At 37.9% G+C, this 27,947-nt stretch overlaps 2 protein-coding genes, 1 long non-coding RNA gene and 1 pseudogene across 6 annotated transcripts; 1 reads left to right on the top strand and 3 right to left on the bottom strand.

Moving 5' to 3' along the window:
* Window positions 1-5,086: 5,086 nt before the first annotated feature.
* Window positions 5,087-10,858, bottom strand: LOC145469860 (uncharacterized). Of its 2 annotated transcripts, XR_014042386.1 has the most exons (4): window positions 10,392-10,858; window positions 7,621-7,753; window positions 6,168-6,289; window positions 5,087-5,840 (listed from the first exon to the last, which is right to left on the bottom strand). It is a non-coding gene; the product is annotated as an uncharacterized LOC145469860 (long non-coding RNA). The 2 variants fall into 2 exon arrangements; XR_014042385.1 differs by having other exon boundaries at window positions 5,087-6,289; window positions 10,392-10,847.
* A 6,268-nt stretch (window positions 10,859-17,126) lies between these two features.
* LOC145470126 (uncharacterized) lies at window positions 17,127-19,120 on the top strand. The gene is made up of 2 exons (XM_081453958.1): window positions 17,127-18,494; window positions 18,786-19,120. Exons 1-2 carry the CDS (start codon window positions 17,588-17,590, stop codon window positions 19,082-19,084), a joined length of 1,206 nt encoding a protein of 401 aa, XP_081310084.1. The 5' UTR covers window positions 17,127-17,587; the 3' UTR covers window positions 19,085-19,120.
* Window positions 19,121-20,656: 1,536 nt separating this feature from the next.
* On the bottom strand, window positions 20,657-23,013 carry LOC145470109 (uncharacterized). 2 transcript variants are annotated; one of them, XM_081453943.1, is made up of 3 exons: window positions 22,891-23,013; window positions 22,064-22,457; window positions 20,657-21,484 (listed from the first exon to the last, which is right to left on the bottom strand). In XM_081453943.1, the coding sequence occupies exons 1-3, from the start codon at window positions 22,999-23,001 to the stop codon at window positions 21,459-21,461; spliced, it is 531 nt and encodes a 176-aa protein (XP_081310069.1). In that variant the 5' UTR covers window positions 23,002-23,013; the 3' UTR covers window positions 20,657-21,458. The 2 variants fall into 2 exon arrangements, with proteins under 2 accessions (XP_081310069.1, XP_081310068.1); XM_081453942.1 differs by having other exon boundaries at window positions 20,657-21,185.
* A 1,147-nt stretch (window positions 23,014-24,160) lies between these two features.
* Window positions 24,161-25,951, bottom strand: LOC145470295 (uncharacterized; annotated as a pseudogene). The gene is made up of 2 exons (XR_014042475.1): window positions 25,286-25,951; window positions 24,161-25,144 (listed from the first exon to the last, which is right to left on the bottom strand). The product of XR_014042475.1 is annotated as an uncharacterized LOC145470295 (transcript).
* Between the last annotated feature and the right edge of the window lie 1,996 nt (window positions 25,952-27,947).

Genomic DNA, 27,947 nt, shown 5'->3' with positions numbered 1-27,947 from the left:
AAGGAGGGGAAAGCGGAGAACGGCCTAGCTTGAATACTAGCTCACAACTGGGACAGGGTCAGAAAACAATGGGATTTTACTAACTGAGGATTGAAGGAGTTGGGGGGGGGGGGTATAGCACGCTGAAATCACATGAGAGCATGGTGGAAAATCACCGGCAGCTTTGTCGTATGATTTCTCATTGGGTTTCATTGGACACTGACCTAGGGTTATTGCACAATGGCTAATAGGGGGAAGATAACAGAACTGGTGACAACCTTAGATGACAGCTATGATGTAGACTACAGAGCTCATTAACCACAGTTTAAATGCTTAAACTTCTAATATACGAATCCAATCGCTAAAAGATCTCAATAATGAAGAGATACAAGGGAGGTCTTATGAACCTGGATTATTAAAAGCCAAATAGGATGTATTCAGAAAAATAATCATCAGGAAAGATCAGGAAGATCATAAGAAAAAGCAAGCTTTAGTTGAGTGGAAGGGATATAATAATGACTTCAACAGTTGGATACCTTTGAAAGATTTGAAAAATATGTAAACATTAATTGAGTAATATATATTGTCGTATTACTCAAATGTGGTAAAAATAATATAACCTATCAGGAGCCATAATCGGGGACGGAGACCGTAAGACTCGGGATTCGCGCGCACCTATGATATGGGACAATTTTTCTATTTTTAGAACAAATTGCGCCATCCTGACGTCATATATCCGCGCGGATTCACGCACATGTCGGGGGCTCTCGCGTGTATGTTGTCACGTTGCGTGATCAAATGGTGATAGTTGAGAGATTCTCTTGCGTATTTTTCACAGCGATGGCCGGGAATGAGGCAGGGAATACGAACCAGGGCGCTTATATGTAGTTTTATGCTCCGAACTAACGGAAAAGGTGAGTTTTTAAGGGTCGAAAACAAGACTTCAATCTCGCGCTGGGAATGAATAATAAGATCTGCTCACGCTAGTTGTAAGCTTGCGCGTATGTTTTTGCGTTTGTTCTGACTTAAGAATATAGCAAGAAAACTCTCTACTCTGGTATCGAGTTAATTTGTGAGTTTCTCAGACAATGCTTAATCATAACCAAAACCTGTTTTGACGGTTTCTTATTGTTTCTGTTTGTTTGGTGAATTTGCAAAAGTTTTTGAAAGGAAAATCTGACGCGTACAATTAGCTCATTTGCATAGTGCAGCTCGTGCATTTTCAAGTCCGAGTCGGTGTTTTCGACTGTCAACAAATCTTGACAAAGATTTCTTTCGTTATCTTTTGTGCTGAGATGCTGTAACAAATTTCACGAACACAAGAAAGGCTACTAACATCATGTGTGTTTCTTCAACATAAGCATAGTGAAGTTTTACACTGCGAAAATGGAAATAGACAAGGAGTTTTGATAGCTCGACCAACAAAATCGAAATGGTTATTCGAAGTTGATTAAAGAAAGCGTCATCGTAACTTTGCTGATTATTTCTGCTTTATTCACATATTTTCAGCTTAGCTTTTAATATATTCTCAAACATTTATCAATCTTAAAGATATTTAAAAACTATAGAGTTATTGTTTGAGTTCGATGTACGCTTTCACACGAAAGTGCGGCGGAAGTACAATTTGTCATGTTTACTGACTGTACAAAACACGCATCGGCGGGCGTTCTCATTCATCGACAACAGAAAATTTACTGGATTTTAACACGAATAAAACTGAGTAGTATCTACGGACGTAAAGTTATCGGGCTTTGATGAAACATCAAGCGTTGCTTACAATTCAAGCGAAATTCAAACTAGCAATTATTTTGTTTTACTTTTCGGTCGCGATAGACTGACAAATTCCTCGCAAGCGTGTGGCAAGAGGAGCTAGGAAACCATGAAGTCCTGAAGCTCTGCTATACCTAAATATATCCAGCTAGTTTTTTGCTGTGTAAAAAAAGCTGTTAATCTTCAACATATGTGAAATTTAAAGTGGAGTAATGTACAGCTCATGTAAAAGAAGCATCCGTCGGAACACAACTTGGTCAGCGATAAATATGAGCTTACAGCGGAACATACCTAAATTCGACACTGTCTTACTTCACTCAAACTGGAGCAGCTTACGACGAAAATACTTAAGCAAAATTCCAACAGTCAAGAGCGTTGAGTTGTGGGCCAAAAACATGAAACATTTCGGGAATTTCGGACGCCATTTCCCCCGCGCGACATCAGCAAAAATCCTCGCAGCATGTACGCGCGTGTGCCGCAGGCGATGGCGCAATTTGTTCTAAAAATAGAATTATTGTCCCATATCATGGGGACAACCCCAATACTAGAAATGGCGCGCTTACGGTCTCCGTCCCCGATTATGGCTCCTGAACCTATATATGATTATATATGTGTTAGATGTGTTTTTTACTACATCTGTTTTTTGCTATTCATTTTAGTGTAACGGCTAACATCATTTTTTTGGCAAAATTGTTCACGTAATGATACAAGCATGAAATTTGACAGAAATGTTCTAGATTAAGTATTCTTTCATTCTAATCGATTAGCCACTTCAAATTTGGCGGTATAACACTTTTTTAACAATATGCAAAATAGGTGGTCTTTATCTCAACATGGCCGCCATTGACTTTAAGTATAGAGTTAATTGGCAGCCTTATACAGGAGAAATTGATGATGTTGCAGTACAAAAGTTCATTGTCGAGTAGAAGAAACTAAAACAGTACTCTAGCTGAGTAAACCTGGCAACTAACATAGGAAAGACTGCTGGCAAAAAAGTCCGCAGGCTATCAAGAGTCGCAGAAGGAGCAGCCATTATTATGGCCGGTGGAGCATGTCTGTAAGTATTGTAGAATTTTGCACTTAGGTTAATTACGATAATAGATTTTAGTCTTAACCATCATATATTACTTGTGTTCGGGTTGAAAGGTTGACATATGTTTTACAGCTTTTTGCACTTTAAACCTCTCAGATAATTCATCTCAAAGATAGGTCTTCACATAGAAATGGCTGCTCTGAAATTGACCGGGATAAGCTCCGGCCTGATGGGCCACTTGGCTCGTATGCAGAATTTACTTTACTTCAGGACAGTGGCTGCACAAGTGCTTTTGTTGAGGCAGGAGTTGCCTCATCTGGTACTGCAGAATCTTATCTGTCAGCTTCAGGTATTACCAGATCTCGTCAAGCACATAAGATCACAGCATGTTTTCTATCGACAAGCAGAGGAAAGCTGCATATAACAGCTATAGCAGAGAGACATCTCAAAGTCCACAAGGTGTTCTTGATCTCAAGATTGGTGTAAGAAACGAAGACTCGAAAGTCCACAGTTCGCATTTTGGGATCCTGTTTTAGCTCTAGAGCTAACCATTCTAACACTGATTCGTTCATTCAGAGAAGCTGACTTTTGCCTATATCGTGAGGCGCTGATGGAACTCTTTCCCTATTTCTTTGTAAACAACAATGTGAATTATGCACGGTGTCTTTCAATTCACCTCAGAGATATGATGACCATCAATCAACAATATCCAGAAGTAGCAAGAGAGTTCTTCAAAGGACATTTTGTTGTGCACAAATCTTGCAAAGAACTCTCGTCAATTACAATCGACCAAGCCCACGAACAAAACAATGCAGTCAAAAAGGATGATGGAGGAGTGATAGGTTTGACAGAGGACCCTATAGCTTTCCAGAGGTGGATGATAGCTGGACCAGAGGTGATCCGCCTAGTTGCCCGCTAGGTTGCGGGAACTAAAGATGCAACAATCAGTAGGAAGGATCACGAACAAGGCGGAAGTGCTCAAATAGCACTCTTTGAGAAAGTGGCAAAGCTATTCACAGTACTTAAAGAAATGGCAATCCTTTTAAAGAAGAGTCCAAGGATCTCCTCGTAATAGACACAAAAGACATTGCCGATCCAGCTAATTCAAGACTTGTTGCCACTCACCATAGCAGAAGCAAAGATCAGTTCCAATCCTTCATCGAAGGATTGAAGAAAGAAGAGCAGACTTTGTTTTATCAACCAATCAAAAAGAACAAGATTACTTTTTTCAAGCAAGAGGAATTTCCAGTGCTGCCAGTTCCAAGGAGAAGACACTGAAAGAGGACTGTCACCTATTTTCCCAACTCTACATTTCACGTCAAAGCAGACAGTGTGATTTGCATAAATTCTTCCAGAACGAAAACCAGTCAGCCCCAGCTTCCCTCAGTGACAGTGGAAAACTTCACACATGCCAGAAATCGCAATTGGGTGAGACTGTGATGCCAAACACAGAACCAGAAGCAGATGCAATCATCATAGATGGATCAGCTCTTGCCAACTCCCAACCCCCACGTACGTCAAAGACATTAATTATTTTGATGATTACGCCAATGACGACATCCTTCCAAGAGTTAGATCATATTCTACCAAGTACTAAAGACTTGACATTGTGTTTGATGTGTAATATATAGATTTAGCCGAGCCTAAAAGCGGAACTCCTCAGTTATTTTTTCGGAATGCTGTTACTAATGAAAATAATCGAACATGTATGTGAGGTAAATTGCGAACTATTTAATAGTTTCAGCTGGAAATAGGATCACATCAACAGATCGAGGTGTAAGATGGTGTGATTGTGAAATATAGAGCAATGACTTCAAGGATTTCTGGGAAGCCACTAAAAATCTTGATCACATAACAGAACTGTCTTCTGTGCTTTTTGGTGGCATTTCGTGTTCTTTCCTACCTTATTCAGAAGGACAAGACATTGTTATTAATCATTATATTCTTTCTTAGTTAACATGGGGACTCCCACACAAAAGAAGTTTAAACATTTTTTTGCTGTTGGGACTGATTGAAATGCAGTGGTTAAACTACTCAGTCCCTAAATCTCTACCAAATGAAATCTCGCAAAAATACCAAAATAGTATACATATGTGAAAAGTTGTAAAGTTTTGTTTTCTAACTTGTCCCCAAAGATACATTTAGCCATCTTCACTTTTGTCTGGAGTCTCCTCCTGCTGAAAGGGTTTGCAATAAGCAAAATCACTCTTGCATGAATGGTAATTATGATATTTTTTTTGCTGATCATGAATACTTGCATAGGCATCTAATAATAATTTTATTATTCAATTTTAATGTAATTTGTTCTTCTTCTTGACTGAGATTGTGGACTACAGGAGCTGTTATTGGGTTCCATTAATTAATTTTGCTATGATTAAATTATAACAAGAATTATAAGCAAGCTACGAGTAAGTTATATTATGTACATGTATTTTGTCTGCACTACACAACCAAATGCACTCAAAGGTTATGAGGCATAGGCACATTTGTCAGAAGAGCCCAGCATATCCAAGATATGTTTTGATTGACACATCAATTAAGATAACTTACAGCAAAATGGATAAACAATACATCAATATCCTACATGCACCAAACTGGACATAGGGGTTATGAGGCAATCATTTAAACAACAGATTGAAATAATTTATAAACAAGAGAACACTATTTGTACAACAGTAGGGAACAAATTAGCCTTATTGGACGTTGCAAATGGCAAGGCTGTCTGTCTCCATTTCGTGTTGGCAAAATATTAATTTATGCCATGTCCAATGCAGATTATCACAAAATTGATTTACAAACACGATAAATATCATTTTAAAGCCTAAAAAGCAATTATTTAAATAAACCATGAGTAAATTATCTCTAAGAAAAACTGATTAATTTAACAGGCACCTTAAATAATTAGTTAATATATGTGTTTCTTAATAATGTAATACAGTGTATCTGTCACAGTGTTGCAGCCATGATATTACAACACACAGGATGGGTTGCAGAACTCAACTTCTAAGCCAGTTTATTCAATGACCTTGGTACAGAAATTATAATCCCATCAAGTTGTCTGTAAATACAGAGAAACCAAACAAATCATTGCAATCTTAAGTAATAAATTATTGAACTCTTTTGCATGTATGTACGGTGTATGTTCCATTAACATTGGGGATCTCTCAGAAGCTGCGTCCATCATAAATTAATTTGTTCCTGCATGCATTTGTTTATAGAACTTTTCACACTTTAATATCTCTGTCATACTTATAGTGATCTCTGTGTTCTACAACAATTAGTACACAGGAAAAATACACTCAGTAAGATATTGTTTACAATAAAAATCAATGCCTATAAGCAATCATAAGGACTTTAAATTTATATTTCTTCAGAAATATCTCACCAGGCCATGGTTGCTTTGAAAATCTTTGATGTCTTAACACAGGCTGCCCATGTGTAAACTGTTCATATATTGAATGACAGGAACAGACATGTAATCATACTGTAGCTGCTACTTGAACACCACTGTTATTCAGATAAAAACACATCGATTATAATTTATTATAATCTTTACACACTAACAGATGACATTCCTTTCTTTGATATACAGTGTACTTCATTGTTAGTTGTTTACTGAGTGTTAGTGAATCAAATGCTAGGGGCTGGTACCCCCGGGGGGGGCACTGCCATATATGGGCTATATAGGTATGTACCGCTGTGAAGGATATGGTTTTCAAGCAGTTTACTCTAGGATAGGGTATATAAATCAGAGCGTTTGGGTCTAGAATAGGATATCATTTTTCACAAAATTGACTACTTGGTTGAAGATTTTATTTAGACTAAGGAAATCAGGAATTGCCACTCAAAAATATAAAAAAATCAAATCAGCAAGTTTAAATTTAGGCAAATCAGCCTCAACAGTGTCGATAGATGGGGGGATTTGGGGAGTTTACTCTAGTATAGGGTAGCAAAATTCAGCTGAACTAGCTCTGGTATAGGCTACGGGTTCCAGGGTCCAAGCGGCACATCCCCACCCAGAAATTCCCAAAGTACCTCCCCGGGCTGGTACCCCAACTTTCACAGTGGCAGGCTCTGCCCTGAGATGCAAAGAAAACTTAATAACTGAAATGAACTTGGTGACTTGCTTTTGAGATCAAATACAATTTGCTTTAAACAAGAAACTGGAACATTGCAAGTTACAACAATGTGCCCAGTCCCAATCAAAGGGCCATCCAGGCTGTTTGGTTGTACATATAACTGTACGTATGGGTTATTGACCAAGTGTGAGGTCAAGATGGCTGGATATTGACCAAGTTCTTTTTTTGCGTGTTTATGGACCGAGACGGAGTCGAGGTCCAAAAACACGCGAAAAAAGAACGAGGCCAATATCCAGCCATCTTGACCGAACAAGCTTGGTCAATAAAGGATTTATTATATGGCTTTCGGGGAAATTTTTCTTGCGGGACACGGCGGGTAGTCCCGAGCGGGCAAGATAGCTCCATCTTGCCCGCTCGGGTAGCCAATCACAGCGCAGGATTTGATTCATCTTGCCCGCTCACGGAGCTAGCCATATAATAAAACTGCATATGAGTTCAGCTTCCAAAAGAAAATCAGAGTTTGTCAGGATAAATACTGATGTTCTTGCTTACTACATGTAAATCTGAATGTGCAGTACCAGAAGATATTCACACCCAACACCCATTCATGGCCAGTCTTCAAAAATTCCAAATTAAAGTATCAGGAAGATAGAGCTCTAATAGAGAAAAAAACCTCCATGTGGGGTATGAATCTTTTCTTGAAGAAAACAATGTCTGAGAAATCATTAATTACAAAATAATGTTTAAGAAATATCTTACCTGGTAATTCCAACTTTCAGAATATTTTGTAATCTAGACTGTCTGGCCACTTCATATATTTGACAAGTTGACACTGGGCATGTTTGTCAATTTGTGGGCTTCAACATCACATTACAATAGTAGCATTGGTCAACTAAAAACAGCATAATTTGGTTAATTAATATACACTGTACATTATTACGTTGAAATATTGGTGTAGATCGTTGCACACCAACAGATACAGAACCATCACAGATATGATATGATATTCTTAACCTCTCTGAAATTTCAGATTATTCAAGATTAACATGCACATACATCATTAAGGACAACCCTAAAAAACTGAATCCGGAAACCAGAATCCGGAACTGGAAACTAGAATCCTGAATCCAGATATTATGAATGATGATAGAAATAATTCACTTCAGCAATGTCTAATAAATAAATATGGGGAAAAACTATTTTGCTGTTATTTACTTTCTTGGCTTTACTTCAGCTACAAACTGTAATTGCTAAAACATTTTTGACTAGTTCTGAACAACCCTTAGCTATACATCTGGCCCAATTGTTCAAAAGCTGGATAAAGCTATCCATTGGGTAATCACTTTCCAGTCAGGGTTAGTGATTTTTCAGGTGGATAGTTACTCATAGCCTGCGAGCAGGCTCTACTATCTGTCTCTAGTGCCTGAGCAGGCTAAATAAGTGTCTAGTGTTTTTCTGCATGGGCATGTCAGCGAGTGCCTTCATGCAGCTTTACCGCTCAAGTCCCTGGCCCAAACACAAGAGCCTGCTCAAAGGCTTAGTTACACATCTTTTGTTCAACCTGGCTCTGGTGAGAGTGCAGTTCTTGTCTAGATCAAATTGGTATGAGAAGACTGGTGAGTGGCACAATAACAACAAGCTATTGTGGTGAGTTTCTGGCAGTCTTTAAGCATCTTTTAACAACATGTGGTCCGATCTGTTAGCAAGTGAGAAGCAGACGGAGGTAATTAAAGTGTACAACATTTATATGAATTGTTTTAATATGACGGCTGCCAAGAATATGAAATGCTGATTTGTCACAGTATCAGTGTGGAAATAGTGTTGATCCGGAACTAGTTTGGTATCTGTTGGACAAATCAAATATTATATTAAGATGAGCCAGGTTAGCCTTTGAACTTCGAAAGTGGGGGGCGTGACCGTCAATGTACAGGGGGCTGCCACTGACAGACATCCTGTTCTCTATGACATTTTCTATCTTGTTCCGGCAGTATCTACTAGACATAAAGGGTAAATTTATACCTCTGGTAAATTGCAGATCACTTATTAAACAAAATGAACAAAGAAGATCTTTTAAATCTTATAACCGCGCTTTTAAAATTTAACTGTTTTGTTAATACTACAGTCACAATGCAGTGCACATTCCAAAGCAGTCCTTGATGATTCACTGATTACTGTAAACACATCACTTGATCAACACAAACTGTGTCATATCTTATCGCACCATCAGTCTTAGCCTTTGCGAAATCTATGATGATGTAATGGTCTTAATCTGGAAGTTCGCTCGGGACATGCCCATGAATGATACAAAAGGAAACGAGTGTCACGCTATTAATAATGCTTTTAATAAACAGCTTTCTTCCTGAAATGTCAAAATTTAATTTGCTTGCGCTTTGAAGTGGTCACGCAAGTCACACAGTCAGGGGGGTTTACGTTATCCACGGCTAATTTTGGAACGGTTGTGTTTTTTCTCCTAGCACTGACTTAAACATTGCAAGTTCTGGCAAGCTCTTGTTTACCTCGGCAAATACTTAATTTTTCTTCAAATCTCTTAACTCACTGCGATGAAACAGCCAAAGAATTCACTTCATTTGCCGAGACCCACAAGAAATACTCACAAAATTGCACATAAATTAATGACCATCGCTTCTGGCAAAATAAACTTGCAAAGTAAACATGATCTTACAGTGCATTTGTCATGTACCGAAAATGACAGATGCAACGTCAGCGCATTCCATGGCTGACGTAATACCCTTTTTTAGCGTTGTTAGCGTATTTATTATTTCCCTTTGAATCCAACGCTTCGATAAAACCAGAAGAAATATATATTATACACAAATAAAGAAAACAATATCCGTAACATTGTCCTTGTATTAACGTTTCAACAGCTTATGGCAAATAAACATCACAGGTTGCGTGATTCAAAATTTGGCTGAGAGGAAGTTTGGGTCTGGTCACCGACCACAAAAAAAAAAAAAAAAAAAAAAACACTGGTAGAACATGAACTGCACTCGGCCCATGGCCGTGCAGTTAATTGCCAGCAAGCTTATTTTAGACGCTCTCAGGGTGCTTGGAATTAAATTATGACGCACTTTACTAAGAATCTCATGATTATAGCCCTCACTAGCAATAACGGTTGCACGAGTTTCAACAGATGGGGAATTTTTGTGTCAGTTTGAGGTCCTTTTTACTTGGCTGCTTACTTTTTACAGGCAAAAACCTAAGCAAAACAATTTTCGAGTATTAGAAGAACTTGTTTTCTTCGATTTGTGGATTCTGGTTTGCGGTTACTGGATTCCAGTTTTTCGTTCTGGATTCCGGCTTCCAGTTTCTGGGTTTTAGGGTTGCCCCACCTTTAACAGAGTGTTTGCTTTACATTAAGTTTACACATGGCTGTTATCCAGCATAGGCAGACTTATAAGTTTGCCTTCAAAAATAAACTGCAACAACTATTGCATCTTTCAACACCTATTCTTGTGATGAAATGGCACAAAATCCAAGTACAAGAAGTCAAAAGCATAAAACAAACTTACCCGGTATTATGCTTACAGTTCCTCTTACTGTCTGCATATGCCTTCCATAAACTGGTACTGCCTGGACATTGTACTCACTATTTTTGTGATCACACCTTAAAACATCACTGTTATATAATTTGTCCTGAAAAAGCAATGCATGAAATGTTATGCCTTTGGCACTCACCAAATACCTTTACATGATGTACAAAGTACACCACATCAACATTCACAATTCTCTTTACTTTCACTGTAACTTTTTTTGTGTCATTTTCCCTAACTTGAAGACAGGACTTCCACATTAGGTGATAATTTGCCTCTGAAATCGCTATGAATTCACAGGGAGTGATAACAATTAAATCGTGACTAATTTTAGCAAAGGAGGCATTCAAATGTCAGATTTTAATGTTAAGTTTATAACTTTACATTACTTTTCGTATATATATAACCTCCCAATAATTGCACCTGTAGACAGAAGGTGTGCTGGGGGAAGAGATGTTCTAAACTTTCTGAACTTTTCACCCTTACCCGTAATAGGATGACTATTATGAACTACGATTCGCAACCAACACCAACATGAGGTTATGTATACACATGTATATTTTGTTGTCTCCTGTAATCATAAAAAAATAAAAATTTAAACCCTCCATAAAGTTCATACCCAATAACACTGCCACATGTAGCGCTGTTACTGGGAATTAATTTAAGTGAAACTGTTGAAACAGCTCTGTCAAAATTGTTTCTAGCAGTTAAGGCAGGATAACAGAATATACACGTAGTACACAGCAAAGGCCAGAGATACACAAATGTTGGTTATTAGTTAGGATTTTGTGAGCTTCTGTGCTAGGTATGGTGGAAAATAATGGACTATCAAAAATGAAGGTTCCTAAGACATTTTGACAGCAATGAGAGGAATGAATATATAAATTTACAAAAGAAAGAGAAGTTCTTGCCCTGTTCAGTTCTCTGTCATAAAAATATCACTTACATACATTTATTACATATGGTTTGTGTTTAAAGCTGATACAATGCACCTTCTGATTGGCTAATTCTAGTGCATTATTTACATTTACATGGTATACGTCGGTAAAATCATAAAACATCACATGTGACTAAAATAAAAAATAAAAACTAAAAAGAAATGCCTACATGTAATTCATAATAATTTAAAAATACTTAACACTAAAACAGATCTAATTCTTTACTTTATTCAAAATTTTGCCCATGGGTCAATTATGAGCATGCTAAAAGGTCCTAACACAAAGTAAAAGGAAATTAAGAAAACTATTGCTTTTTTCCTGAAAATTGTAGCGACTGAAAACAATGATTGAACACTCTGAGAGTGCATTCTATCACTCTGACAAGATAAAATTTAAGGAGAATAGAGAATTCACAAAGTTATATTACAAAGGAATTGGTACTGGACAGGACAAAGGAAACAGCCAGGAAGAAACTGAAACTTTCTTTGACAAGCAAAAAAAAGTATGCATGCCAACAAAGAAAACAGTGAGTGACAGTTAATGAGTTACAATGTAGTTAATAACAAAATTAGTGTGAAGAAAAGAGCAGAGAGAGAGTGTGTGTGTGTGTGGAGAGAGGAGAGCGCTCTCACCAACTAAATTGTGTATGTCTGTCTGTCTGTCTGTCTGTCTGTATGTATGTATGTATGTATGTATGTATGTAAAACTTATTTCTATTACCGAAAAGTGGTCAGGGCAAGAACTTCTACTCCCTAAATTTTTTCTAAGTATGTAAATGTCATTTACACTGTTCAGTTTACCGAGTAAAGCTCTTCGCATTTTTTTTTTCCATTAGTACAATCTCACTTTTGAGGAACATTTCCATATTAAGTGTAAATACTGCATATTTCGGGAATAATCCATCTACCCCCAACCAAAAGCAGTGGCACTAATAAAATGAAATAGTAAATCAAAATGAAAGTAGAGCTTTATTTGCACACAGGATTTACATGCACAATCGTCTACTCGACATTTGGACTATATAAGCATTTCACCAAACTGAACTAATTGGACAGATAACAAAATAAAACGAGGAAATCTACATTATAAACACAATAATTATGCATATCACTTCATCTGAGTATCAAAAGCAAATCCTTCTCATTGAAAGGTAACCGAATGAAAGAGAGGATAAAGAAAATTCGTTTAACCTTGCAGTGTTAAAAGTTTAATAATTATTCACGCTTAAATCTGAATATTACAGTGTGCATTTTTGTCGACGGCTTAATTTAGCTTTGCAGTCATTCTATCGGCGGTAGCTTTGCCAGTCTTCAGCCAAATTAACCTGGGAATTCACCCGAGCATTTCGCCAAACCGAATAAACTGAACTAACAAAACGAGGAAATCTCCATACTTTGTAATCACAATATGCAAATCTTCACATAGGAACGTTGAAAGTAAATTTAGCAAATCCTGTTTGTACACCTTTCTTGGTTTTCAACAACAGAAGAAGAAATTTTAGCAGTCTACGAGGCGGCTGTGCCAACTAACACAGAGAAAACTTCAAAACTCGCCCGGCCGTGTTTACAAATACGGTTTTGGTTAAGCTTATTTTTAGACGTGAGGTTATAAGCTTAGGTTGACGACGAAAATCGACAGAAAGCTTAATTTGTTTACAACTTACAACAACCTCCACAAAGCGATTCACTTGCTATTGTTTAGAGATGAGAGAAATTAAAACGATGCAATTTATAAATTGTCTCACAGCATGGCTTCAAATAAGGAAGACTTTCAAAGGATTCCAATTGAAAATAAGCTTATATCGCTGAGGCAACTTGTTAATTTTCATAGCAAACGCAACAACAAAAGTCACTTACCGCAAGTTGGCAGCATCAGTTCGGCCAGTGTAAATCTTGCAGGCAGAAACTTGCAGCAAAAGTTGTGAAGACTGAACTGAACTAATCTTTTCGACAGATCAACGAATCAATCACTTTTTCCCGCAGTGTTTACTGTTTTGTAACACTCGGACATGTTTGATTTCTCTTGTTCATCACCTGACCAAATCATGTGACTTTTCTTGCACGGCTGCACAACGTCACAACGCGCGAATTTTAAAAAACTTGGCACTGCAGTCTTCTGAGTACTTTCACATCCTATCTATGGCCCTCGTTAGCTTTGGTTAACGGCATTGTTCGGCATTATTTCACTTCCTTTCTCTAGCCCTTGACTCGCTATAATTTACGCCATTGTTCAGTACTGTCTCGCCTCCTTCCCCAGCGCTGGCTCGCTCTTTTTCGCGATCTTCTTCGCTACTTCTTTGCCCGTTAATTCTTGCTTTCTTTTTAATTCCTTCAGTGCAACCCTATCTTAAAAACATTAGATCAACCTCCGCTATCGTTTGTCGACATAACAAATAGAAATGCGTTTTCTTTTCTTTAAAAATCCCGCCAAGAAAAATGGCATTCTTCTGGTAGAGACCGAGGGTGCATGTCTCTGTCGACCTATTAATTGGAGTATGGCCGCCATGTTGGGCAACTCCGCCGTCGCCGTCGTCGTCGTCGTCGTCGTGCGTACGCGCCCACGAGCAATACCGCTAGCCATGAAAACCATGAGAAAATCCATTCATGGATTTCTTTTCTTTCCCATATGAGTATGGGGCTCCGCTTGGCGGCCCTTCGGGCCGCCGGAGCTCCGCTATAAAGAGTCCAGACTGAAAGTAGAGGCACGATCTAAAAGGGACAAAGAGATACGAAGAATGGTTACATCAACCAGCAAGACCTCCAAAATTGGAAAAGATTTCTGAGAGATAACAACAAGAAGACTGGAATTTTCCATTTTCTTGCGGACTGGTTGTCCAAAGCAGACATGCCATGCTTGGTCATTGTGACAAAGGAAGAAGACGTCTGTTGCAATCGCGTAATTGCGTTAGAAGATTTAGCACCATGTACGCAGGAAGAGGCAGACCCACGTATTTTTGTGCACGCACGACATGTGGCAAAGGACGGCAGTAAGGCTTTAATGATTAAGGCAAACGACACGGATGTGGTAGTTATTGCCATAATATTATTTGTCATGAAATCCTTAAACGAACCTGGTCAACTTGAAAAAATGTGGATTGCATTTGGCCAAGGAGGAAATTTTCGATTGATTCCAGTGCACACAGTGGTAAACACAATCGGTCCAGAGAAAGCCAGTGGACTCCCATTCTTTCACGCATTCGCTGGATGCGACGCTGTGTCTGCTTTCCGTGGCAAAGGGAAGAAGTCTGCATGGCAAACATGGAATGTCTGTAAAGAGGCCTCGACCACCTTCACCAAACTCACCCAATCAGTGTGTGACAGCTCTTGACAATGCCGATCTCCAGAGTCTAGAGAAGTTTGTCGAGGTCATGTATGACAGGTCCAGTGCAGATACAAGTGTGAATTATGCAAGACTGAATCTCTTCGCTTGCAAACAGAGGCCGTATGATGCAATACCACCTAGTCAGTCTGCCCTCAAGCTACATTCAAACCATGCTGCCTACCAAGGAGGAATTATCTGGGGTCAAGCCACTCTCCCTTGACCTGTCCCAAAAAGTCCAGCTGACTGGGGATGGAGTAGGCAAGAAGATACTTTGGACTGACATTCCATCAGTTGCCGCAAGTTGTCAAGAACTAACCATGCAGAAGTGGCTGCAGGAAGGACTGTTGGGGAGGTGCAAATGTCTTCGCTCTGGGCTGAACTGTACACCTTTGTGTAGCTGTTCGTGTGAAAAGTAGCTCCACCTGGTCATCGACTATAGTAGGCATACAATGTAAATTGTATAGCAGCACTACTTGACACTGTTACAAAATTAATCAAAAGCTTGTTTAAAAAACTGTTTTTGAATTAGCCAGCTAGAAACTGCTGGGGGTAATGAATTGCCGTCCTGAATACCAGAATTCGGTTGAAGTAGGCACGTAATGTAACTTGTGTATTTGAAACTTATACGTGATCAGAGGTTGTTTAAAAAAGAATTGTTTGGGAATTACCCAGCTAAGAAACTGCTGGGCGTATTGAATTACCGTACTGAATACCGGATAGGCACATAATGCAACCTGTATATAACAGTACTATGAGATCAGTGTCTGTTAAAGAAAGAATTCTTTAGAGTTGTTTGGCTATTTTCAGAAACTTAAAGTGTATGGAATAATCTACTGTATTTAAAGGATGCTAGCAGTAAAAAGTTGTAATCAGGGAGTAATAAACCGCTTAAATGTTGCTTCAAGATGAGTTGGAAGTAAATATATTACTCAAAATGGCCGCCATTTTATCACATCACACTCATTTTTAGCCATTTTGAAAAAAGCTCTTGTTATTGCGAATTTTGAGTGGCTAATCGACTAGATATAAAGAATACTCAATTTAGAATGTTCCTGTCAAATTTCATGCTTGTATCACCAAGTGAACAATTAAAGCTGTTAGCCGCTACACTATTAGCCGAGATTAATACAGGTTCTGGCAGGAGCCATAATCGGGGACTGAGACCGTAAGTCTTGGGATCCGCGCGCACCTATGATATGGGACAATTTTTCTATTTTTAGAACAAATTGCGTCATCCTGACGTCATACATCCGCGCGGATCCACGCACATGTCGGGGGCTTTCGCGTGGATGATGTCACGTTGCCTGATCAAATGATGAGAGTTGCGAGATTCTCTTGCAGATTTTTCACAGCGATGACAGAATATAAGGCAGGGAATAAGAACCAGGGCTCTTATATGTAGTTTTACGCTCTGAGCTAATGGAAAAGGTGAGTTTTCAGGGTCGAAAACAAGACTTCAATTTCGCGCTGTGAATGAATATCTCCTCGCGCTACTTGTACGAGTAAGATTTTGCGTTTATTCTGTAAAGAAAAGTTATGTAAGAAAACTTTACCCTGGTATGGAGATAATTTGTGAATTTCCCAAACAATGCTTAGTCATAACCAAACCCTGATAATTTCTTATTGTTTCTGTTTGCTTGGCGAGTTTGCAAAAGTTTTTGAAAGGAAAGTCTGACGCGTACATTAAGTAGCTCATTTGCATGGTGCAGCGCGCGCACTTTCAAATCCGAGTCGGTGTTTTCAATTGTCAACAAATCTTGACAAAGATTTCTTTCGTTGTCTCTTTTGCTGAGATGCTGCAACAATTTTCACCAACGTCAAAAGGCTACTAACATCATGTGTGTTTCTTTAACATGCTGAAATTTTACACTGCGAAAATAAAATAGACAAAGAGTTTTGATAACTCAACCAACGAAATCGAAATTGTTATTCGAGTCGATTAAAGAAAGCGTCATTGTAACTTTGCTGATTATTTCCGCTGTATTCACATATTTTCAGCTAAGCTTTTAATATGTTCTCAAACATTTATCAACCTTAAACATATTTAAAAACTAGACTGATATTATATATGGTTGCCGGATTGTTGCAATATTTAATAAGATACAATTTATATTCAGTAATTCATATTTTTATTCAGTAATCGTCATTTTATATTCAATGTGTCATATTTTTGTTCACTAAACTCATTTTTAATCCGGTGATTCATATTTTTGTTCAGCAATCGTCATTTTATATTCAATGTGTCATATTTGTGTTCAGTAAAACTCATTTTTAATTCAGTCATTCATATTATTGTTCAGTAAAACTTATTTTATGTTCAATGATTTTTATGTTATTCAGTAAATGATAATACAATCAACAATGATGTGAAGTTTATATGAAATAATTCATATATGAACTGCGGTTGTAGATGAGAGTGAAGAATGATCATCGCAGTTAATTGCAGCCCTGATTTTTTCAGGCTTCTTCTTTCCAATTGCTTAAATTGGAAAATTAACTGCGATGATCATTCTTCACTCTCATCTACAACCGCAGTTCATATATGAATTATTTCATATAAACTTCAAATCATTTCACTCCTCACGGGAAGATATGAACTCAATTAATGGACCTCGTTCCCAATGTGTGGCTTCATAGCTCAGTTGGTAGAGCATCGCACCGGTATCGCGGAGGTCACGGGTTCGAATCCCGTTGAAGCCCTGATTTTTTCAGGCTTCTTCTTTCCAATTGCTTAAATTGGAAAATTAACTGCGATGATCATTCTTCACTCTCATAATCAACAATGTTTTTGTTCAATAAAATTCCCAATTTCTGTGCTCGCCGTCAAAATTTTATTCAACTCGTCCGATTTTTATTCAATAATTTCCGCCGTCCTATTGGTCAGCGAATCAACAAAGTTACATTAAAAAAAAAAACATGGCGGCGATTGTGGAGGTTACGTGGGAGGAAATACTTTTCTCCATTGATAACCTGTTGATGGAGACGGAAATCCAAGATAATAACTCTGATTTAGGGTTCCACGAAGCGGCACTAGTCCTCAACAGAGTAGAAATGGCGGTATCTGTCCTGCGTGCAATAGTTGATATGGAACTGGATTTAGACAGGAACGTTGGTCAAGTGTTAGGGCAGCTGTATGGTTTGCTTACAGATATATACCAATACTGGGGAGTAAAAGTAAGCCAAATGAGACGAAGGAATGTAAGTTTGCCAGATTTTGGATTGCGCGAGACGAATCATGCTGCAAACCCAGGAAGACCACCCTTTGTCATCGAGAAGGAACTACTAGAGGACCTCCGCAGCGCTTCCTACTCATGGACAGATATTGCGAAGATGTTACGAATTTCGCGCTGGACCTTGTATAGAAGGGTAAGAGAGTACAATCTGGGGCACTTAAGTCGATATTCGGATATTTCAGATGATGAACTAGATGCCCTAATTAGAGGATATATTTCTCGGCATGGAAACACAACAGGAGAATCCTATTTGATTGGTTTTATCAGGTCTCGTGGGCTGAGGATTCAAAGAGATAGGATTAGGATGTCACTCACTCGTGTTGATCCAGAAAACACTGCATTAAGGTGGGCATGCGTGATAACGCGAAGGGTATATAGCGTTCCTGGGCCAAATTCTCTGTGGCACATTGACGGCCATCATTCCCTAATTCGATGGAAGTTCGTTATTCATGGCTGCATCGACGGTTTTTCGAGACGAATTTTATACTTACTCTGTGCTGACAACAACCGTTCAGAAATAGTAGGTGATCTGTTTCAAAACGCAGCAGAAGAATTTGGATGGCCTTCACGTGTTCGAGGAGATCATGGGGGTGAGAACTCTATTGTTGCTTCATTGATGGTACAAGTAAGGGGTGACGGCCGTGGTAGTTTTATTGCCGGCTCCTCTACTAGGAACCAGAGGATAGAGAGACTCTGGCGTGAGGTGTTTAGGTGTGTTGTTTTCCTATTTTACTGTGTATTTTACGCATTGGAGGAAAGTGGAAGTCTTGATTTGGAGAACAATGAGCATATGTTTGTTTTGCATTACATATTTAAAGCACGCATTAATTATGCATTATAGGAGTTTGCCGCCGCATTTAATAATCGTCCCATTCGCACAGAAAACAACTGGAGTCCTAATAAGATATGGATCAATGGAATGATCAACCCAAGTAATGAAGGACAAACAGCTCTTCGTGATCCAGCTATTGGTGAAGCAGTTCCAGAGATCATTGATCTATATGGAGTGGACTGGGATGGGCCTCTTCCAGTGGAAAGAGTAAACATGGTTGAGGTAGACCCACCACGATGCCCAATTCAACAAGACATGCTGAATTTGTGGCAACAAAATGTAAATCCACTTCAGGAGTCAAATGTTTATGGGATTGACCTGTACATGCAAGCGGTTTCTTTGTTGTAAAACTGAATGTACACAGAATCCTCAAGGTAGTTTGTATGGGATCAGGAGTGACTTGCGAACTCTTCGTACTCCATTCACAAACAAAACAGGAAGAGTATTGGTCTCTGTGAAGAGTTTAGCGCTTTTAGGGTTAGGGTTTAGAACCACAATGTTAATCCAGTCAGATTTCCCAACACTTGCAAATATTTTAAGTACTTAACTCTTACCATAACACATGAATTATGTATGCTACCTCTTCCTCGGGAGTTCTCCCCATAATACAGAGTTCCCTTTGAAAATTTACTATACGTCTGGGTACTTTGGCCTTCCATATCAAGTGGCCATGGATAGAGGTTTCTTTCAGGTTTAGGTTTTTTACTGAACTTGGCCAAGCTGCTTTGAATGCAGGTTTATGCCAACTTAGGGTGAAAATATATTTTTATCAGTTATTAGTTCTATCATCTTATAGTCTGTTTTGATCCATCATTTTTTGTATCACATTACTGTGGGCTCTGAGTAAATGCTCAGGTACAGTGAAACCTGGTTAATCCAGACTCTAAAGGAAAATGACTGTGTCCATTAATCCATCCATAGTCCATTAATCCATTAGTTCGATCCCCCTTGGCCATTTTTTCAAGGAGGTCAGGCTTATTATTAGGACAAAGAAAACTGCTATATTCAGGTGTTCGAATTCGTTCAGTTTACTGGGTGTTATTATGCACTGTATACTTGGAAAAAAATATTTTACAATCATTTCAAAAAGGTTGTTTTGAGAATTGGGCATTGGGTACATGGAAGTCATTGTTCACTGTACTGTGTTGTTTTATACAGTTTCAACGCCCTATTCCTGAAGTATACCATGAGATTAATCAATCATGTATAATTATGTTGTTATTATATCTTAACTTCACTTATATTAATTGTATATTAGTTGTTATGCATATTGCCTCCCACACAGGCACAGGTGCTTTTACGGCTTTATCATGAATTCGTCCCCCTCAAACATCTGTGTGAAAGGCTAGTGATGTATACCATCTTCAATTAGAAAAATACCGTTATCAGGCTGTACTGTAGGAAAAGGAAGAAGGGTGGAAAATTAAAGCAATTGTTTAACATTTAAGAACAAACCTTTTATTTACTTTCCACATCTATCTCAAGTACAAAGACAGTGCATCATTGAGGTTTCCTTCCTTTACTTTTAGAGATGCCGATTTCCCTTTATCAGTTGGGTATCTTGTAAACGACAAGTCTATGTTTTGGTTGTTGGCATAATTATTATAAGTCAAGATAAGTTATCAACATCAACATCAACATATTTTCTACTTGTAAGAAATTCTTAATCTTAACATCCCACCACCGACCAATAGAAGCAATGATCTCTATTGTTAACCCTCTAAATCTTAAGATCTCAGGGCTCTCATGAGGACCTTTCATACTCTCTTATCCATCTGTTACACATTTCCTTATACATTTGTTAAGTTTGTGTTGGACATTGGAAAGCACTGATATAAGGAGATTTATCATTTCCAATCACTCTGGGGATATGAAGATTAAGAGAAACATCAGTATAACTTGAACAATAACAAAACTTAATTGTAGCCTATTTTTGTGTTTTTGTTTCTAGTGCCCATAAATCTTCTGCTTAAAAAATGAAGTTCAATTGCTGTAATTTCTGTCATGGAAATAGAAAGAAATTACTGACTGATGGCTATGCCCTATAATCCTAAGTTTCATTGTAAGGCCAACTACAAAACTGTTCAACTAATGTAACACAACTGTCAACTATACAAGTAAGTGCAAACATTGGCTCTAATTCAATGGCAGCTTACTCTTAATTTTGCTGTAATAACTGCCAAAAATATTTTCACAAAGATATTTTATTAAACACACCCAAAGCCTCTGTACCCATAATCAACAGCAAAGTTGAACTGTTCATAAAAGTTACGGAAAGAGTCAAACACCACTGGGACTTGAAGCTTGAGCAGACAGGTTTCGGCAAAAAATGTAGAAGAATCATCAATCTTGTAGACTAATTCTACCCTCTCTTCTAATCCTAATGGCGGGAGACTGTTTCATGCAGTCACATACATAAGGACTCTTCTCATTCCATCATCTTTCTGATCTGCAGATGTAAATTAAATTTCAGAAAGAAAGTAGTTGCTTGACTCGAGTCATCTTAAACAAGATCTTAACCTCTGTCTAAGTCTAAAAATGTAAATTAAAACAATCATTCACTGACATGTAGAATGAACATGGACTTTTTAAATCTAGTCAAAATCCTTTTTGGTCATCTACAATCATTATCAACAGGAAAACTCTTACCCATCAGTATAAGTTGTAGTTCACACTGAAATTCAGGTTTAAATGGTTGTAACATATAATGTTGGACTCTGCATTAAGAATTTCCTCTGTTTTCTAAACCTAATAATAATAATAATAATAATAAAAACAACAACAACAATAACAATAACAATGATAATGATAATATTAATGATAATGACAATGATAATAATAATCCTGGCAAATCCTGGAAACTGAGTCGTGAGCGAGGGAGACAGGTACCCATCACACTGAATTAACCATGGAAGGAGGAGGGGGAGAGAGGGGGAAGCTTGAAGACATGCTCCAATGCAAAATAATGCTCACTGTAAATGGTATTGCTTGGATTCTGAGTAATTTCTGCAGCAATTTGTTTCCTCGCTTTATCGACCATTTTCACATTTTCATTAAAAAACCCTGAGGCATACAGTGTGTAAATACAAAATACCCATAATGTGTGCATGAATTTCCATCATGTATTTCATCATTTATTGTGGCAAACAGGCTTGCTTCAGGACCAATATCCACAACCCTCTCAGGAGGCTATGTGCCTTCAGCAAGGGAGATCTCTTGTCTGCTTTCCTCCAAAACTTGGTCATTAACCCAATTTCTTGTTCAATACACTGCTTCAAAGAAGGTTGCAGCATCATTGTTGTTACTCCTTAATTTAGAAATACTTACCATCATACAAGGCACCAAGACTTTGTACAAAGAACTTTCGTGCTCTTTCTTTCTCTTCACTGTCTTCTTCACCTGTTGCATTTGCGAAGACTTTCTTGATCATGATATCTGGTGTTAAGTGTTCACCATCTGCCTTGACAAAGTAAACTTTCATCTCCTCAGGGTATTTCTGAATCAGAGACAGAACTTCCAAGCAATCCAGTCCCCTTCGCAGCTGATCCAAAGCAACCTTCCGTTTTGTGAGCACTTCATGAATGAGGAGATTCATTACAGCATGTCCTTTGTTTGCCATAGTGATGTTTTTGACCCAGCCAGCCACATTCAATATGTCACGAACATTAGGATTCTCCAGTAAGAAGTTCCTCAAGTCTTCATCACTTTTGATGTCATTTAGCTGTCAAATTGTAAAAACAAAACTTTTGCATGATGGCAAATGTTTCAAATCAAAGTTATACATTGCAAGTTATTTGTGTCACCATCAGAGAGGAGGATAAGAAAATAACACTAAGAATGAGTTAAATTTAGAAATTCGGAATGGATTATGTTGAGTTGTTACTTGTGAACCAAGGACAACATGTGTTGCTCTTCTACATCCTTTATTACTTCATGAGAGCTATACAAGTCTTATATCCAATACTGGCCTTCATAAAACTGAAGTGTATGCAGAGGAACTTGCTTATAACACAGTTCAAATTTTAGGGAACCCCCTTTACCCTCTTTACTACAGATCTGATGACTCCTACTTGAAGAAGAGAAAGGCAATACAGCAAGTGGATAATCATACCTATTAGGGTAATTCCTCAGTTATAATTTGCATACATTGTTACCTTTGAAATGATTTCACGTATATCCCAATCGGGCACATCCAACACAGAAGACAATTGTGCTGCTTTATCAAGATCCCCTGTTACCAAATACTCATAAACAGCTGGGCTCATGCAAGAAAATGACACATCATGATGAACAAAGACATTTTTATTTAGAAAAGCGTTTGAATTGCTCTTGATGTTTTATATACATTTTTACTAGATTCCTTGTTTTTAATATTTTAATTTTTAGCTCGTTACCTTAGCCTAATGTACATAATTATTGTAAATAATTAGTTTTAAATTAATCACACTATTCATAGCATATCCTTTAATTTATATTACTCATATGGTTTGTTAGGCGCATTTGATCATATTCACATGTTAATTTGCGCCTTAGAAATATTAAATATTATTATTATTATTATTATTATTATTATTATTAACAATCATGTAGCTCATCATTTTTCCAGCCAATCCAAAAATGTCAGATTGGATGGCTGATGTATTGTAGATGGGAACAAATCTGTCAGTTGACCCTTCAAACAAGGATGCTTCCCTCGAAAAAATGGCTTTTACAAGTAGTGAGCAGTACTCCATCCTCAAACCTCCTGCATCTAATCCTGCCTCGCCAGCAAACCTTACACGCAAAGTTCCTCGGGTGTCAAATTTTGGGCTTTTAAAAGTAATGATGCTATCTTCCCACAGAGTTTCTCTGTCTACATTTATTCGATTAACCCCTTCTTCTGGTCCGTACTTCCGACGATGCGATGCCAGTGCATCTTTAAAACAAATTGGAACTGAGAATTAAAAGAAAACACATACAGTAAGAAATACAAATGCATGTAACTTTATGTTGCAAATGAAATAATACTTATCAACAACTAGTCCTCATCACTGGAAATACTTGACCATGAAAGAAATATCAACAATATTACAGCTACGAGCAATTTCTAAATTATTTTTTGACTTGATATTCTACTCTACTTGAAAAAGGCAAACCCACCATTTACATCAACTCCACTTCACTGGTATTCTTTAACATATCCACAATTACCAGCTTTTAACAGATGTTATTGTTTTCGCCTTTCAAGTTAACCATATAATGATGTTCGAGTAAATAATTTTATTAGCCATAACAAGTTAATTTTAAATTTCTAACTAAAATAACAGATTCTGTACAGCTCCAAACTAATTGTGCAGAACAAATTTGTTCAACAGCGCAGCATGATATCTATGTTGGCTATACCATGACCAAGGTTCTAAGAGTTATCTCATCAGCACATTTACTTTATCTAAAACAAAACCAACCTTCAAGAGCTTCAACGCCAAGAATATCGTCAATTGTGTCATTTAGAGTGATGTTGTTTCTCCTAGCATCAGAGAGGTATGACTCATCTTTATCAGGGAACATTGCTTTGAGCTTTTCTGTCTTTCTGCTCATCCTCATCAAGAGACTGGTTGCAGGTCAACATGTTGACAGCTGCAGATTGCGATCCTGTTCCTCTGTTACTGATGCTGGAAGGACCTACTTTCATGGTGCTTGATGAAACTCTGCCAGTTGAGGTTGATGGCTGAGGGTCACACAGTGAGGATGCAGATATGTTGCCTCCTGCAAAACATTCATTTACCAGCTGTACATCTGGTGCAGACTCAGGAACAGACAGCGGACAAGTAGATGGAAGGTCACTCAGCGTTGATGGTTTTTCCACACCAATTAGAGCTTTTGGTTTTTGCAGGCGAACATACAGCTTACCCTGCCCAGCTTTTGTCTTGACTTGAGGGAAATCCCATTTGTGCCCCTCTTTGCATGCTGGTGTACACACTTGCTTCCTGGACACTTTAACAAAAGAAAAATCATCTGGCAATATACCAGGAATTCGTGTGGCCAATACTTCGGTTATCTTTGATCTTATTGCATATTCCTTATCATTAGTCATAAGATCAACAGTTCCACAAAACAGAATATCCTCCTTTCCTAAATTATAGTCTGGAACAACTTGAGGGATGTTTCCCTTTTCATCGACAAATTCTTCACGAGCCATAAAGTCAACCACCGAAACCTCTAAGGTCTTTTGTTCTGGTTGTTTCTCTGACTTCTTAGTGTAATGATGACCAATTCTTCTACGCTTTGGCTGTTGAGCTACTGATGCTTCCAAGGAGCTACTAACACTTCCAATATTTGATCGCAGAAGGTCCCTAGCTCGACTGATTGCCCCACTTACAAGTGATCGTCCAGGTAAAGGAGTTGATGTAACACCAGGGAGTCTCATACCTGTGGTTAAAGCAAGACATCTTTTAGAGAAAAAAAATACCATTCTCAATTACGCGCACGTACGCTAAATACAAATGAAAGCTACTCTCGCTTTCTCCACCAGACACTCTGAAATGGAACGTAAAGTGCTGGAAGACTTACCTTCGCTTCTAAATGAAGCGATACCTCTCTGAATTCCTCTTTGAACAGCCTCTTCCACGTCCTTTGCGGTAAACATCGGCTCAGTATGTTCCGCCATTTTGGTACAACAGATGGTCATGTGCAGGAGGGAGAGGTCAACTTTGCTTCAGTGGCCATGCGATTGCGCGCCCGATGATCTTGGCCATTATGACGTCACTCGTGAGCCGGTCCGTGAAGTTTCAATGGCCGCTAAAAAATGATACCAGAAGAGTTTTTCATCTGATGATTGCTCAAAGAATTTGAAAGAAAGCGATCAACAGCCCACAGGAATAAGATAACCTGTTAGTATTATGTCCAAAAATACTTTGAATTTCAAAAATTAGTCGTGAGAAGGCACAAAAACACGCAACATTTCGAGATCGCTCAATTGAAAACGCGATTGAAAAATGAAGCTTTGCGCCTGTTTCTTGGGCGATATCTGGAGAACCCAACGATGAACAACACGAACACAAAAATATGATCTTGATATGGTTTAAAACGTTTGAATGGTGATGAAAACGAATCATTAAACTTATGCATAAAAATGATCAGTGGGTTTAAACCCATTATTTTGTAGACGATAGCATGGAGGACCTACTGATCAATACTGGAAACCCTCGAAATATGAGAAAGTATTAGATGGAAACTGTTCCCTTACAAAGACATTTGAACTATAAAGTCATATGCTGGGTTAGAAAGTAAATAATGCACCAAAGAATTATTTTTCCGCGCTAAATTATCCGCAAAACTGTCAACGATAACATTTTCTTCTGCGAGGCCAACCAACTGACGCAAGCCGAGCAGACGTGTGGATATTTTTATAGATGGTAAGATATAAAATCACTGTACGGGAGACCTAAATTAAACAGATGATATTCAGAACAACATGGACGAGACCTCTTAGCAGAAAGGTGCTTAATTTCGTGTAAAAATGTTCGTGAAATATGAGATCGGAGCAGGATTTGTTTCCTCGGGCGTCCACATGCAGTGCAGAGACATTTCTTGTCTCGCACCTCTGACAAGAAAGGTATCCTAAACTGGTGCTTTGAGCTCTAATTTTTTATATATATATCTCAGTAAGTTCACTTAAACTTGTATTGACTGTAGAGGAAAACTGTGTAGGATGTCATATGGAAAGAACTAAAAAATACAGAATCTGGTTCCAAGCAGCAAGAGAATTAAATAGGAAAGAAAATATGAACAGGGACACTTCCTATGCTAAGCCATTGGCAGTAAGGGTTAACTTATCCAGGAGAAACTTGTTAAACCAAAATGACTTATTGCCAAAACAAAGAGTTCAGTAAGGAAGGTTATGACAAAGCTGGAAAGATCAATATCAGGTGATCTCTTATTATAACCAAACCCCTTGTTTTCGAACAGTATCTGTCTTGAGAAACTGTAATAACTTTACTACCACTACGTTTGAAATGATAATCAGTTATTTTCTTTATACTTAATGCTTTTAAATTTTCATCATAAATCTTATGTAAATAAAGATAGCTCTAACAATTATTTTACAAAGAAATATTCTAGAGAAGAGTGTCAGAGCTTGTACTTGTAAACATGAACCCCAACCCTGATTTCTCCCCAGCTTCATCCATCCCAGGTTCCCTGTTGCTTTTTGCATTGATGAGTTTATTATTGGCTTCAAGAGAATGATAAGCATACATTTTCAGCAAATAACAAGAAACACAAACAAGATTGGGTTTTACATGTAAATGTTTAATTGACAGCACAATGACAACACATAGATAGCTTTCCATGGTGGTTGAATGTATTTTCAGAAATGGGGCCTCAGTGCTTGAATGGTCTTGCAAAGGTAGTGGAGGATGGTAACCTAAGGTTTAAAAAGATCAAATAAGACTCCTCTTAATATTCACCAGTTGAAAACTGGAGTAAATGTTTATACGACCTCCCTTCCCTCTTTGGTTTTTACATCTCCCCCAACTCTTTTCAACAGCAAGTGTTAACTATAAGATAAATTTCCAAATGAGATCTAGCACTAGGAACTCAATATGTATTTACGATTAAAAAAAGTAATTCTCACAATTAAACAATCCAACCCCATCCACCTTTTAAGTCCTGTCCAAGCAGATACAATGCGGTAATGTACAAGAGCTAATATTTTATCATAATTTAAAAAACATAAAATAGCTCATTTGCAGTATCAATGTATTGAATTAAGGTTTTCAGATTTTCACATAGAGAAACTTTTTCAGCACCCTCACCTGCACAAAGAAAAAAATAAAATTTCTGAAGTGTGTCATATAAACTACATCAAACACTCTCCATAAAGCATTTTCGGATCCTTACTTAAAGAACAGCTACAATATTGTTTTGGAATTAAAATAAATCAAACTTCAAATTCCTAAGTTGTTGATCAACTGTGCCAATTTTGTACACATAACAAGATCCAGCAACAGGAACTCAAGGTGACCAGAGTTTGGAACTCAAGTTTTGTTATATAAGCATACATGATTCCAGCCAACTGTGAGGCCCCTTATTTGGTCTCAAGTAACCAAGAAAGCCATTACCCCATTGACCCTAGCCAAGTTAACTTTCACCATTTTGTTGAGAAAGTGAAACACAAGTCACCCTTAGCAACATAACCAGGGTAACCCTGGTAGGCCTGATAACCTTTTTT

This window comes from Orbicella franksi, chromosome 15, assembly GCF_964199315.1.
Source record: "Orbicella franksi chromosome 15, jaOrbFran1.1, whole genome shotgun sequence".
NCBI lineage: Eukaryota > Metazoa > Cnidaria > Anthozoa > Scleractinia > Merulinidae > Orbicella > Orbicella franksi.
Note: the sequence above shows the minus strand (reverse complement) of the source record. Positions and strands in the feature narration are given on the sequence as shown.